The sequence below is a fragment of the Leptosomus discolor genome, chromosome 10 (assembly GCF_034619465.1).
Source record: "Leptosomus discolor isolate bLepDis1 chromosome 10, bLepDis1.hap2, whole genome shotgun sequence".
NCBI lineage: Eukaryota > Metazoa > Chordata > Aves > Leptosomiformes > Leptosomidae > Leptosomus > Leptosomus discolor.
The window spans coordinates 5,097,731-5,112,138 of record NC_141400.1 but is presented as its reverse complement, the minus strand read 5'-3'; the positions used below and the strand labels follow the sequence as shown (position 1 = coordinate 5,112,138).

The 14,408-nt window shown below is 50.5% G+C and overlaps 1 protein-coding gene across 1 annotated transcript in view; it reads right to left on the bottom strand.

The window, feature by feature from the left end:
• Positions 1–11,004: 11,004 nt before the first annotated feature.
• SLIT3 (slit guidance ligand 3) overlaps positions 11,005–14,408 on the bottom strand; it is a 523,033-nt gene continuing 519,629 nt past the window's right edge. The window contains exons 35-36 of the mRNA XM_086471174.1: positions 12,412–12,620; positions 11,005–11,243 (exon numbers count right to left, since the gene is read on the bottom strand). Of these exons, the coding sequence (XP_086327300.1) occupies positions 11,005–11,243; positions 12,412–12,620 (448 nt within the window). The remainder of the gene's footprint in view (positions 11,244–12,411; positions 12,621–14,408) is intronic.

Below are 14,408 nucleotides of genomic sequence, written 5' to 3'. Positions count from 1 at the left end.
GGTGCGGCGGCGGCGGCAGCGGCGGCCCGGTTCGCCTGCCGGCTGGGGCGGGCGGGACGCGGCGCGGCTCTCGGGGTGGGTCTCCTGCCCCTCGCCTGATGGGGCGGGAAGCGGCGGCAGCTCCTCGGGGCCGGCCCTCGGTCTCCTGATCCGCGGCCGGTGGGCGGCGGGCGCCCGCCTCCTCGGGAGCGGCGCTGGCAGCGCCCACCGCTACGCCCGCGGCCCGGGCAGGTGCTCGTCCAGCGGCGGCATCGGCTTTCGGGCTGGGGCGGGGAGACGGGGCGGGAGGCGGCGCGGAGCGGCCCTCACGCCCGGCCCAGCGCGGCGGCTGCGTCCCGCTGCCAGACGCCGAGCATCAGCCCCGGGGCCGCCGCGTCGCACCGCGGAGAGCCGCCCTTCCCGCCGCCTCGGGGCACGGCAGCGGCCGGGGACAGCGGCCCAGGGCGGCCCCCTGGGGGTGGAGGCGCGTGAGAGGCCCCGCTCGGGTGCGGCCGGCGCGCAGGGGCTGTCCGCCGCCGCCGCCGCCGCGGCCCCTCTCGGCAGCAGGGCGGCCCCGGCCCCCAGCGGAGACGCCGGCCGAGACGGACGCGGCGGCCCGGCGCGGACCCCCCTCCGGCACAAGATGGCGGCCGGCACCGGGGAGCCGCGGCCGCGCCACACAATGGGGCCGAGGCAGCGCAGCGGCTCCTGCGCGCCCGCTCCGCCGCTGCCGCAGCGCTGCCCCCCGCCCCGTGACGGGGCGGCGCGAGGCGCGCCGGGAGCCGCAGTCCGGCCCGGCACACGCCGCCGCGCTGTGCCTACAGCTCCCGGCGCGCCGCGCGGCGCCCTCCGCCCGCCGGTCACCCCACGGCCCCGCCGCCAATCGGGAGGCGCCACCGCCTGGCGCGGGCGCGGAGGGGCGGGGCGTGCCCGTCAGCCGGGGGCGGCCGTGGCTGGCGTTGGCGCCGCTCCGCCGGGCAGGCGGCACGGCCGGGTAGGCCGCATGGCGGCCCGCGCCGGTGGCGCTGTGGTGTGGGAGCGGGACGCGCAAGCGGGGCGCCGCAGAGCGGCGACGGGACAAGAGGCGCCTGTGCTGCCACGGCAGCCGCCACCGCGGGGCCGGGATGTCAGGTTGAGCTGGTGCCGCCCCGGAGTTCGCCCTCAGCGTGGCTCCTGAGGCGGCTCCAGGTTCACCTGACATCCCGGCTCCGATCGCCCTTCGCCAGGACACAGAGAAGGGAGCTGGAGCATGTTCGGACTGGGAGTGCTCACGCAATTACACCCCCGAAATGGCTCCTTATATTTGCTGGTGCCTGGACTCCAGTAACTGCACGAATAACCTCAGTCCGCGGGAAGTTTCTCCTCACCCAACACAAGGATAGGCTGACCTTTAATGCCCTGTTACGAGCGTTGTGGAGAGTCTCTCCTTACTGGAGGCAGCTGGAGGGACGCCTGCTGCTGGTGGCAGCAGTTGGCGAGAGCTTGACCTACTGCTCACAACTCCCAAGTTTTCCAGCAAGAACTCCTAACGGAGCTGACGGCCATTCCGCCCCCTCTGCCCTTTGTGATAGAGTGACATGTAATTCTGGGTCAACTACTGTGATCTAGGGTGGATCTAAAAGTTGTGGTCCAGAAGGAGGATTTGGGCACCAGCTCTGTCTTGGAAGCTGAAGTTTCCTGATGTGTCTGGAGTTTTGCTTTGGCAAAAGTCTCACCCTTCACAAACCGAGAAAAGACAAAATCCTCGACTTCTTGGGCGAGTGGTTTACTCACCAACCTACTGTGTAGAAACAGGAACTACCGCCTCTTCATCCTCCATTCCCCTGCTGCCCCTAAACACGTACCAAAAAACCTTTTACCCCCATACCAAGTGACCTTTGCTTAGTCCTGGTCACTGCCTTCCTTCAGGAAAGGATTTTGGATGCCAGACCCCAGAAGAGAACAGCGTTCGCTTACAGCCCTGCTACAAGGAGAGATTTGAGATGTAGGCCTGTCCTCAGGTCCTGCTCAGTAGGTCCAGCAGAGCTTTGCTCCCCGTGCTGACCACCTTTGTGCACAAGGAGGGAGCCCGGATGCCTCATTCGGGGTTCTGTGTCTGATCTGAGCGCTGGTATTTTGTTAGGTCTCATTCTAAATCCTGTCATAAAAGGATTTCTTCCTCATTTTCATGCAGAACCTTACATTAAAAAAGCTGACATTCTCATGAGGATGCCATCTTGCGCTTCTCTTTCCTTTCCAAAATGTCTGTATCTGGAAAACTTACTCTGAAGTTATCTTAATGTTTTCTTCTTGTCCTTTAACGGAAGTTAAGAGTGTTTTCGCAAGGCTTCAGAACTTCTCTCTTCCTGTAAGCTGCACATAATGGTGGAAATTCCTGTATGTTATTCTTAGAGAGAGGAAATTTTGGTGTGGCTTTGCAGTTTTTCCCTGCAGTGTAGTTTACTATTGAAATTTTAAACCCAAGCATTGGCATGCATGGTAGGGAACGCAAGAATTTAGCTGCTACCTGGAAGTTAACTTGCGCTCGTCCATAAATAGACACTGTGATCGTAAGAGTCTTTCATTTCCTGCCTGTCACCAGCCTGCAGCATGGGACGGTTTGTGTAAAATGAGCTGTCTGGTGTCGCGCAGGCGTCTCTGGTGGGGCTGGGGAGAACAGATCTGCAGTGAGATTTTTCTGTACCTTAATCCTGAGGCATTTTTTCCAGCGCCTGCACTCTGACTATGCTTCCTACACAACTTCTAACTCTGGAGGAAATGAAATACCATCCCTGGGAAGTGCCAGTAATAAACATACACATGCAACCCAGTGAAACAGGAAGAACCTAGTCTGCAGCCTGACAGCTGTCCAATTCCTGCTCTCCTGAAAGAGGCAGAAAACCTCCTGACCTTTCACTGAGGGAACTCGAATTCTCCCTTTCCAACAACGCAGATGAGGTGATTGCTTTCCTAGCATCTGACTTCGGTCAGGGACAAAACCAGATATTTTGTGCATAGGTTTCTTAGGAGCAAGTTCTGGATTTGAATACACTGAGTGCCCACTTTAAGCTATTTTATCTAACCCTCCTAAGTCATCTCCCCATGTAAAAAAAATGGGACTAATAAAGGGCTCTGTGATAATTAACGAAAGGAGGGCTGTTCAGTTTCAAGGTGAAGTGCTTTAGCTGAACATCATCAGCTAAGGCAGAATATATGAAAAAAAAAAAGCCAAGCTCAATGCCTTGCTATCTTTAGTTCATCTCAGAGCAGAGGTTTAGCTCAAACTAGAAATTTAACACAGGCCTGTGAGAGGCTCAGAACATTCCTTCATTCGCAGATCAAGTTGATTTATAGGTTCCGAACACTTTTAGATTGGGGTAAGAACAAATCTGAAGGTGAGGGTATGATTGACTGTATAGATATAAATGTGTCTATCTATCTGTCTATATACAACAAATTCCAAGCGATAGTTGTTAACGACTGTCCTGAAGTACTACACAGCGTCCGTGTGGGATGAAACCATGTGAGAGGGTTCTATAGGAATGATATACCGGAAGGCGAAGAGGTTTTTTTTTAACCATCATTACTTACAAAGACATTTTGGAGTGAGACAAAAATTGGTTTACTTCTATATTAGGATCCCATTTATTTATTCGTATGACCAACTTGATCTACCTGGATCTTAGTGCCTTAAACCATACTTTGGTATTTACCTCTACATAGTGAAAAAAAAAAAAATAGTATTTAAAAGAAACCCCACCACCCCCACAATTCAGTGAGTGCTTTACCCAGGAGAAACTAGGGCAGTTTAAGAGGTGCAAAATTTGCTGGCATATCACTAAGGAAGTTTAAGCTCCTCTATAGTAACTGCCTGTTGTGCATGATCTTATCATGTGCTAGGTGAAAGCTGCAAAGTCCCAACGTAAATTACCTTGTGGTATTTGGTTCCTGTGACCTTGCTCTGCAGGCCAAGTGTCTAAGACAGGGCTGGGTCCTTTGCCTGTCCTTAACAACCCTTCTCAGTGGAGGACTGCGGCGCCAGTTGCTTGTCACTTCATAAAATTTCAGTTGCCTCAAGTGAAAATTTCGTGGTTATTGTCTGCCTTGTGCTGTTTCTTCTGCTGTATTTTTGAGCGTCAGATGAAACAGTTTCCAAGGATGAGGCTAGGGAATAGCCCTGCGCTGGACCAAAGCCTCTTGCCGTTTTGCCAGGGTGGTGAAATCTGTACCTAATTTCTGGCTTTTTCTGCCTTTGCAGAAAGTTCATCCCCTGCGCTCGTGCAGGATCTGGGGCTCAGCAGTGGAGACAAGGTGGTGGGGCAGGATGAAGGCGCCAGTGCAGGAGCACGGGATAGCAGCACACGGCTGGCAGCCTGGAGTGGTGCAGGGTCTGGGGTCACCTGTCCTCTGCAGGTGAGGCACACAGAGGAGCTGCCTGGTTCGGTGCTGCTGGTGGAAGATGAGCTGGAAGACTGGACCACTGAAAGTGTAATGACTGAGTTTTGAGCTCTCCCCTGAGCACAAAAGCTGTTGATCCTGTGGGACTCTTTTAACCTCTCTCCTCCCTTCCACACACCTCTGAGGTCGGGTGTGTACTCCTCCTCCCCAGGTAAGACACAACAGTTGTAAAAGATTATTTTTATGGAAAAGGAGTGATCCTTGTGCCATGTAGACAGTAGGAGAAGGCAGTGTCATCCCCAGACTACCCTGAGCATCACTTTACTTTGAAAGCACAGAAGCCCTGGGAAAGGAGAAGGTCAAGAGATCATGTAGGAACAAGACACAAAGCTATGCAAGTCTCGCAGCAACTTCTGTTCTTCCTGCCTGTGAGACTATGGGATACCCTAGGCATCATGGTGTGTGTTTAAGCTTCCTCACACTAATAAGCGGTGCTTGTACTGCGTGTGTGTTCTGTCACATGCCTGAGGAGTTTCTTGCTGCCTGCAGGGCTCTCTGAGAGCTGCAGGTGCTTGCAGGAGCAGCTGGGCTTTCTTGCGTAGGCAAGAGGTATCATGGGCTGCATGCGTGTGCCCCTACCAGCTTGGAGCAGAGCCCTGCTGGGCAAGAATCTCTGCAGGCATGCAGTGCTTATGCCTCAGCTCGTGCGAGCAAACAGCAGAATCAGTTGTTACTCCTAAGGTGCTAGCACCGAAGTGACGGTGCTACCATCAACAGCAGCCTGGTGACCCTGCCGTCATGACACCGTCCTGCGGCCGCCGCGGTGCACAGGCACAGTCTGCCCCGTACACCAGCGCTTGGAGCCATCGTCCTGCTGCGGAGGGATGCTGCCGGAGAAGCGTTGGACACCCTCAGGCCTCACACGCGCCCTCCAGGGCTCGGCAGGTTGATCCTCGCGCTGCAGATTCCCAGGATATGCTGCGGGCTCCTGACCACGGTGACCCCATGCCAAGCTGCAGGTCGCAGGGACAGCAGGGGCTCCTTTCCTCACAGGACCAATGTGAACAACGCTGGGAAGCTGATGGCACAGGATCAATAAAACCTGAAAAAATTATTATTTAAAAAACTCCCCGTGTACACACACTCCGTGAAGAGGAGCTGAGGACTTAGGGCTTGGGCACTTTGGAGAGAAGGAGGCTGAGGGGTGACCTCATTGCTCCCTGCAGCTTCCTGAGGAGGGGAAGCGGAGAGGGAGGCACTGACCTCTTCTCGCTGGTATCCAGGGATAGAACGCATGGGAACGGTTCAAAGCTGCGCTAGGGGAGGTTTAGACTGGACCTTAGGAACCATTTCTTTACCGAGAGGGTGGTCTGGAACAGGCTTCCTAGAGAGGCGGCCGATGCCCCGAGGCTGTCCGTGTGGAAGAGGCCTTTGGACAGCGCCCTCGCTGCCAGGCTTCCCCCGGGCAGCCCGGAGCTGCTCGGGCAGCCGGCCTGGCGCTCGCTGCAGGCCCCTCCCCACGGAGACGCTCTGGCCTGGGCCCAGCCCCAGCCAACCCGCCCAGCGGAGCGGGACGGGCCGCGCCCTGCGGCGCCACCTGCTGGCAGGCCCCGCGCCGCGCCGCGCCCCAGCGGGTTGCGGCGGGAGGCGGCTGCCCCGTCGCGGCGTTTTCCCGCGCTCTCGGTGTCAGTCACCGCTCGGGCAAGGGGGGGGGGGGGGGGGGGGGCAGCGGGGTCCAGCGCGCCTCCGCCGGGGTGGCCTCCGCCGGGGTGACCTCCCCCGGGGCGACCTCCCCCGGGGCCCCGGCAGCGGCAGGGCCTCGGGGCCAGGCCCCGGCGGGGGGCAGCGTCCCGCGGCGGCCGCAGAGGGTGGGCCACGCTGGGCCTGGGCCTGGGCCTGGGCCAGCGGAGCTGAGGGGTGCGGGAGTGCGCCGCGGGGCCCGAAGGCTCCCAGCAGTGGCTGCCAGTACCGGCGCTGGGCTCCCGTCCTGCTTCTGCGACGGGGCCTGAGGGCCGGTCTGGGGCACCTCGTTCGACGTTCCCCTCGGCCGCCCTCGAAAGCTGTAGGGCAGATCCTGGAAAACGTTCTGCTCCGCTCACACACAGAACGATACTGAACTTGGCACCCAGTGATCCCGCCTGACATCTCGCTGGGGCCTAAGCCAAAGGGATTACTCAAGAGCACCTTGGGCTTGGCAAAGCTGAGCCAACTCTGCCTGTCTAGCCCACTGAACTGTGGGGCTGTTGTGTGCAAGCTGAAGTACGAATCGGAGGTAACTCATAAAAGAGATCACAGAGATCAGAAGTGACAGGACATCCCCTGCCCAGGAATAACACAAAACCCACAGCCAAACACCCTGCGAACAGCAACACCACCTAACTATTCCCTGCTGACTAGAAAAAAAACAAAGATAAAGGAACATGGGATAGACAGTTTCTTGGCATCGTTTGCCTCAGACCAAGAGCTAAAGAGCAATACCTTGAGCACTACAAGCAGAAGCACAAACAAGAGCAATTTATCCTTGGGCTGCAGTTACCTGAGCGCTCACCCAGGAACTCATGCACTGCAAAGCCACCAGCCATACAAACAGCTGTTGTGCAAACCAGTCACTTCAGCCAGTACCTAGACATTTTTGAACCGTTCCTGCTAGCTTTTTTAGTGGGCTCAGCTGGGTTTGCTTTAGGTGAAAATGCTACCATCTGCTACAATTATATAATTAACCTTCATAGTTCAGGCTCAACGATGCTCATTAAGGTTGAGTGTTTTTAATTGGCTGAGTGCTGTCACCAGTTTTGCACGGAATGGCAAAGGCAACTCTAAGGGCCGTAGTTTGAAGCATAATTAGCAATAAGTGAGCGTTACACAGGGGCATGGGTGAGGGAAGGCTGAGGACTAGGTGGGAGCTTTGTTTTATTCTCTGCTAAGGCTGGGACGCAATGAACAGAAGAGGTCTGTTCCATCTGGGTCACTAATAATAGTCAGCTACAGAGGTGCGGCAGCAAATTTGGAATATACGTGTGTGTCACAAGATCCCTGTCATCCACGGTTGGCTGTGGTTTTCCTCAGACCTGCTTTCAATTCCCAATATTTCTTCATTTATTCTATCTTTAGTTAACAAGTGTATTTTTGCTGCAGGCCTTTCTCCAACAGTTGAAAAAAAGAAAAAGCAGCAAAAAAAGTATTTAATTGAAGAAAATGCCCAGGTTCAAAAACTATGTGGCTTAATTAATCCGTGTGTGTAGGACTCCTAAAAGATTAGGTTGAGATGCCACAGAAATATGTAACCGCTGTTCACACTCCATTTAACTACAGCCATTCTCTGACTAGATTTGTCCAAGAGGAACGTGTGTAGTTCCCCCATGATTTCCCGTGAGCTACCTCATGTGCTTTAAAAGGTCACACTCAACACCTCAAATGCACATAGAAATAATCTGCGTCACAAGGTATGTTACAATCTTCCATAACCCAACAATTTATTTAAACTTACATCACAATGAGAATCTATTAATAAAATACATCAGTTCACACCAGTCTGCATTGCCATTTTTCTTAAGGGTAAGCATCTTTCTTCACTTTATATTAAAACTTTATAGAGGTAAAAACTACTGCATTGTACCCGCAGTTCCTGAAATCTGTTGTAACATTAGGCAGGTTACAGAGGAACTTTCAGAGCTAATTACACTTCAGTTAACCTCACATTTTTGGCACATCTGAATGCTTTTTTATTTTCTTCTTAACACAAAATAATTCGATAGCAAGTCAGAGAATCATTGACATAAAGCATCACTATCCAACGGCAAGTGCTGCCTAAAAGCATACAAAAATTGCATCATTTGGTTACAAAATAGATATTCTTAGTTCTTTATCGCAACGCTTAACACTGAAGTGCCTTGACAGAACAGGGCCAGGAACAGGGCCAGCCTTGCTGAGTTGTCGCAGGTTGCTCTGCTGCAAGGCTTTGCTTAAATAAATCCCGCAGTGACGTGTTAACAAGATGTTGATGGCTTTTGCCTTGCCAGTCAAGTCATTCCTTTTAAAGCACCCTCCAGCAGGTGCGAGGCCGCAAGTAAACGTCACCATCTCTCTCATACGCGTTGCTGCTCGGGGGACAAAGCGAGCGCGGTTCTGGGTGGCATTCGAGAGGGGCCGTGCTTCTGCAGGCCTCGGCAGTTTGGTGGCTAGAAATCGTGCAGTAGAGCACAGGGAGGGCTTGTGAGCCACTGCTCAGTCTGGATTTCTTCTGCCTGGCACCACAGCAGCTGCTTCTTTAGAAATTAAAGTGTTTTAAGCAGGCACGAAACATCAATGGTAGCGGTGTGCCAGGCACATCTTTGCACAAGGGTCTGCAGTTACTTGCATGGATTTTTTAAAAACCTGTAGGTTGTGGGGTTGGGTGATTTTTGTGGTACACCACAACCTCCAGCTGCTATGAGCTAAATTCCAAATATAGCTGCTATGATGCTATATTCCAAATAGGAAGCAGCCCATAGTACTTGCAGCCAGGGTTAGTTTCTACCCCGGCTCTTGAGCTGTACTGTTTCAACCAGAGTTTGGCACATTTACTAGTGATTGTTTTATGTTTCACTGATTGCAGGCTCCACACACTGATACTTCTTGTGCGAGATGGCTATTATATTGGTTATGTCCCTTCTGCTCAAGTTGCTCTGGTAGTAGCAAAGAAATACGAATGAACTGCTGCAGGTCAGGGGAGATTGACGTGGCAGAAGAACGCCAAGCGTGTTAGAGCTTTCTGGTCGCGTCATAGCCAGATGGTCACTTTTCTCTAATGGGAAACAGACATTTATACTTGCCATGGCAGGGCTGCATTCTGTGCATCTTTCCAAAGCCCCAGTCAAACAAAAGCCCTGTTTACTCGACTCAACTTTCCCACTTCTCCTTTGCGGAAGCCCCTGATCAGAAATCTTTTTGGTGGGACCAGTGAGCATTCCCAAAAGAAGCTTACGGCTGCTAGGAATCATCTCTGACTTTACCTCTCTTAGAGAAACAGAAATTGAAGAAGACCCATAATACTTGCTATATTAGGAAAGAAAGAAATTACACTCATAACGAAACAGTTGTTGATAGCGATGTTTGAAACTTACAGTAAGAGAAACTTCAAGGTATCCATGGTACTCTTTGCATGCACTTACTGACCCTGAAAGGCAGCCCTGCCAAAACCCCTCCAAAAATCAAACTCACTCCCAGAGTCAATTTTTGCCTCACCTTCACAGTGAGAATTTATCCCTGCATTGATTTCAGTTTCCTATTCATTTGCTCTGAACACAGCTAAAGTTACGGGAGTCCTTTGGGAGACACAAGTGCAGGATATGAAGCAGTGCAGGTGGACAAGCTTTGGCTAAGTTGGTCAGTCTGCACCAGATGCGAGAACAGGACGGGATGGAGCTGTGACCCCTCTCCTTGTGCAGAGAAGACAGTGCTGCTAAGGTGGACAAATGTTGGCAGAATACCTTCACATGGATATAGTGCAACTTCTGCTCGTTTAAAAAGCTGTGGAAAAGCAGCCAACTGCTCGGTACCAGAGTGGGGACGAACAGGCAGCTACAGCCCAGCTTGGACCTATGGCTCAAGTGACAGTGGGGGTAGTAAAAGCCAGTATGTTGCAGGTACGTTCTGGCACCTGCAATATTTTTCATGCTCTTTACAAACTTTGCAAGTTAAAGTGTCAAGGCGTGACAAAACTGTGTAGCAGTGCATTCCTTATATTTCATATACAAAAAGGGGGTCAAGGCTGGGAGCAAGAAGGCACAAACTTGGGAAATAACATGGCTGAGGAGTTTACACAGAAGTACTATGTCATTTATTAGGCATTACTTAGCACTTATTTCACATTTTGCCCCCAAATTTCCCAAAGCAACATATATTTCCCCACTTCCTTTCCCTTCGTCCCCTTCTTTTGGATAAAGCTGCCTGTGCTCTATAGATACAGTTGCTGAAGAATATAACGTGAACACAGATAAATACAACATACACAGCAAAAAATGTATTATAGTATTACAATAGTCAAATAATGTAGTTAGCCTCAAGCTAGGGCAGTGCCTACATGCTATAGGGAACCAGTTCAAGAATAGCAAGCGGAGCCACTGTACAGGAACCAACCAGCGTCGGCAGTGTTAGGCAGAGCACGGGACCGAGGGGGAGGCTTTCTCGGGGTGCCTGAGCAGGCGAGATGGCTGTCAGTCATGGGGATCTGCTCTCTTAGGAGACCCACCCACAGCCTCGGAGATTTCTTCAGCCCGAATCGGTTCTGTGGCAGGTCCTTGGAACACCTTTGCATTTGTTCATTGTGCATATGTATAAAGTCACCCCCACATTTCTCCTGTTAGGCTATGTTGTCATTATATATATTTTTTTTAACTTTTAACTTTTGAATTTTTTTTTCTTACAACTGTTAAAAAAGTTTCATGGTAAAAATAACTCACTATATGATACATATACCCAAAGTGGTGTGATACTTTATATAATAAAAGATGAAAATAGTCACTTTCCATAATAAAAATAAGTTCTATTTTTTGTTTATTTTACAATATACTTAATAATTCTTTTCTTCTTCTTCACTCTGAAAGTAAATAGGTCCTGTTTTGATAGCGCTTCTGAGTCGATTAAAGTGGCAAGAGACTGGAGAATGGCTTATAAGCATTTTGAGCAGCCGCATTCCACATGTCTCTCCAGTTCTTCCGTGAAGGTGGAGCCGTCCACGCACTGGAAGAAGTATTTCCGCCTTTTGCTCCGCAGAGGCACGCAGCACTGCCCGTTGCCGCAGCCGCCGCGGCATTCCAGGCGGGGTACTTTGGAGGCAGTGGCACACGACGTGTAGCCCTGCTGCTTACGGACTACTTCTCGAATTATCTCTCCTTGGCAGAGATTCTCTGGTAAGACAACAGAGATGTAAAGGGAAAAAAAAAAAGTGGTAACTATCTTGCCAGATACTCCCCGAACATCAGCAAACAGCCCTGTTCTTGTAACGATATTCAAGGCAAACAGATGGCATGAGAAGGACCTTAATCTTTTCCTGCTTTGTACCTGCCATCAAAACAGAGCTTGTGCTACACAAATGTGTAATATCCGGCACAAGGCAAAGGCCAAGCAGGCCTGCTGGCTTTGATCAGCAGTTCTGGAAGTGCTTTAATGAATGCTGAGTGTTGAATCCTGCAACACCCCTGCAAAATATGAATTAGTTTTACTGTGTCTGCTGCTCAGGATCAAAGGTCAGCCTGCTCTGCGTGACATTAGCAATCTGGGGTACCTGAAAATGTCTGGGCTGCTCTGCAGTCACTTTGCAGCAGCCAGATACATTTTGGGGAGGTTCTATATGTGTATAATTTGGAAAGTCCATGGGTCATTCACAGCAAAAGCAGAACCTAAATAAAAATAATACAAGCCAGCTCCTTCCTTCTGTACAGGAAAAAAAAAAAAAAAAAAAAAGGCAGAACAGATGAAGTTAGAATTCACTGAGTTTCCAGTGAGTCTTTTCCGGTCAGGGCAGAAGAGTTGGGCCCCTGCCCTAGTAGGAAAGTCCAGCCTGATCTGTGGGATTCCCCAGGAAACCCGCCCAGCTGCATCAGAGGGAGCAAGCTGAGGATCTTCACCGCCACTTCAGACGAGCAGTACCTCCTGCCTTCCAGCTCCTGCTCACGTCATCTACAAAGGCCCTTGCTAAGCAGGGTAAGACTTCCCTTCCCAGCACTGCAGTTCACAGATCACTGCTTGCTGAGGGTTCAACCTCACAACGACCTCTCCTTTAAACATCCCCCCAGAATCCTAGGAGCAGCAAACCCTGAGGATGCACGAGACACAAAATAAAACGCTTTGCTACAGACGTCCCCCTTTCCACATGCCTGGCTAGCAGCTAGGTAGCTGCTGTGCGGTTCTTTTCTCCTCCCTGTATTGCTCTGCAGAGGCTGACTTATCTTCTACTATTTGCCGTTTACACCCACATACGAGTCACATGGAAGAGAGGTAAAAGCAGAGGTAAAAACAAAGGTGTAAACCAGAAATGCAGCAGACCAGCGTCCTGGGCCCTGTGGCCAAGCGTACCTCTGTCACAATGTTCTCCACTATAGTTAGGATCGCATTCGCAGTAGGGTTCCCCATGCTCGGAAATTTTACACTGCCCGTGGTTGCATTTCAAAATCCTGCAGGGATTTGAGGAATTGTTCTTCTTGTCACAGTACATGCCTGTGTAGCCCTCCATGCACTTACAGGTGTAAGCAACATTGGCCACCATGCACTTACCATGCAGACACCTGGAGAAAGAGAAGCATTTAGAGCTGGCCTGTGTTAGATGTGAAAGTTCCTTTTCCCAGGGATGTTTGGTTTTGGCATCTCTGCCCATTTAATTCCAGGACACTAATCCAAAAACAGCAGTCCAGTGTCAAACACTCTGAAGAAACCGTGAGTTTTCAGTGAATACTGGATAAAGTTCAGAGGATACATTTAGGATTTGTGATCCTAAGTGATCTTTCTGAAAAACTTGCGGCTCCTCTGTGAGCACAGACCAACACTTGGCATCCACACAAGACAGCTCACATTTACAGCATCGGCATGTGGAACTAAGTGCCAACAATCAAGCTGCATGCCCAGGCTTCCTTAGCAGAATTACTCTACAAATATCAGGTGATGAAAAACAGTGTGATAAATGAAGGTGCTTGTGGAAAAGCTATGCACAGACTTACTGATGGGCAGTTTTAGTTGAAGGGTGCCCTGGCTCATGTGGTTTGCAGTGAGCTTTGGTATTTCTGAGGAATACCACAAGGAGGGGTGTTGATCCTTAGCAGGTTCTCTGACACCATCCCCACTTCTGTGACTGAGACAAGCTTGAAATGGACTGAGGACGGGGCAGAAAGCAACCCTGTCCAGCCAAGAAAAAACTGCTCAGGGCTTTTAAACCTTTGCTATATCAGATCCTACTTGGCATAAACCCATGTCTTTCTCTTATTTTCATTTATTTTCTTTCTGGTACTTATGTTGAATCTTTGTACATTTCTTTTTTAAGCTTTGAACTAAAAGGCACAAATAATAAAAGCAGTTTCAGTCAGGTCAAGACATGCAAAGCACTGTAACAAAGGGAGTCACAGCCTACAAAAAGCAGTATTTTCTACCCCACTAACCAAAGGTGGGCTTGGAGAGTAGCTCTTGTTATCATCAACTACCTGTTCTTTACAGTTGCATTTCCTCACTGAGATTAATCTGTGAGACAGCTCCAAGAGGCTGAAGTGATTTAATGAAAGGTGGGACAGTATGCAAGCATTAAAAATACACACAGCTACTTCCCTTAGCAAGGGGGCTGCGTTCATGATTGCATCACCCTCCTTGGATTATGAGAGAAACAACCCCTCATCACCAAAACATCTGGAACTCCCTTATTTTTCTCCACCACAACAGTTTCATGTTGATGTTGGAAATTCAAGGAAACATTTGGGTGTCTGAGTGTTTTTTTTCTCTTGGGTCTTCATACCTTTGGTCTGTAAACTGTTAGGTGCTTCTCAACACCTTCCAGCATTCAGTACTTTTCCGAATTAGACCTAGAAGCAAGTTTAAAATGGTACCTCTGCCCAGTTAAATTTCTGCCCTGAAGAGAGTGATTATTCACTGTTGTCAATTTACCTGTCAAAAGTATGTGCTTGTGAAAAGCCCCTTCCACATAATGCAACCAAAATAGCTTCTAAAACAAAAGTACTTCCATCTGCTTCTGAAACAGCACTGAACTATGCAGACTCCTGCTCTGCATTGGACTTTTCCTTGTGTATTTGCCATAAGTAAGCTATTCAGCCAGTGTTTCTGATGGAGATGTGGTTATTGAGCCTTTGAACTGTGAAGGCTTTACACCCATGCTCCCTTTAAACTTGCACTTTGAAGAGGTGTTTCAGAGTGTAGTATTAAAGCCAGCTATTTGGGAAATTTAAAACTGTTCACATTGGAGTGCACGATGGTCTTCAGGGAGTTAGTCTGAATACTGGGTCCAATGCTGCTGTGAGCACATCCCTAAAATGTGTACCTCCCACTCACAGGTAGCTGTGCTCTGGGTAAGTGCG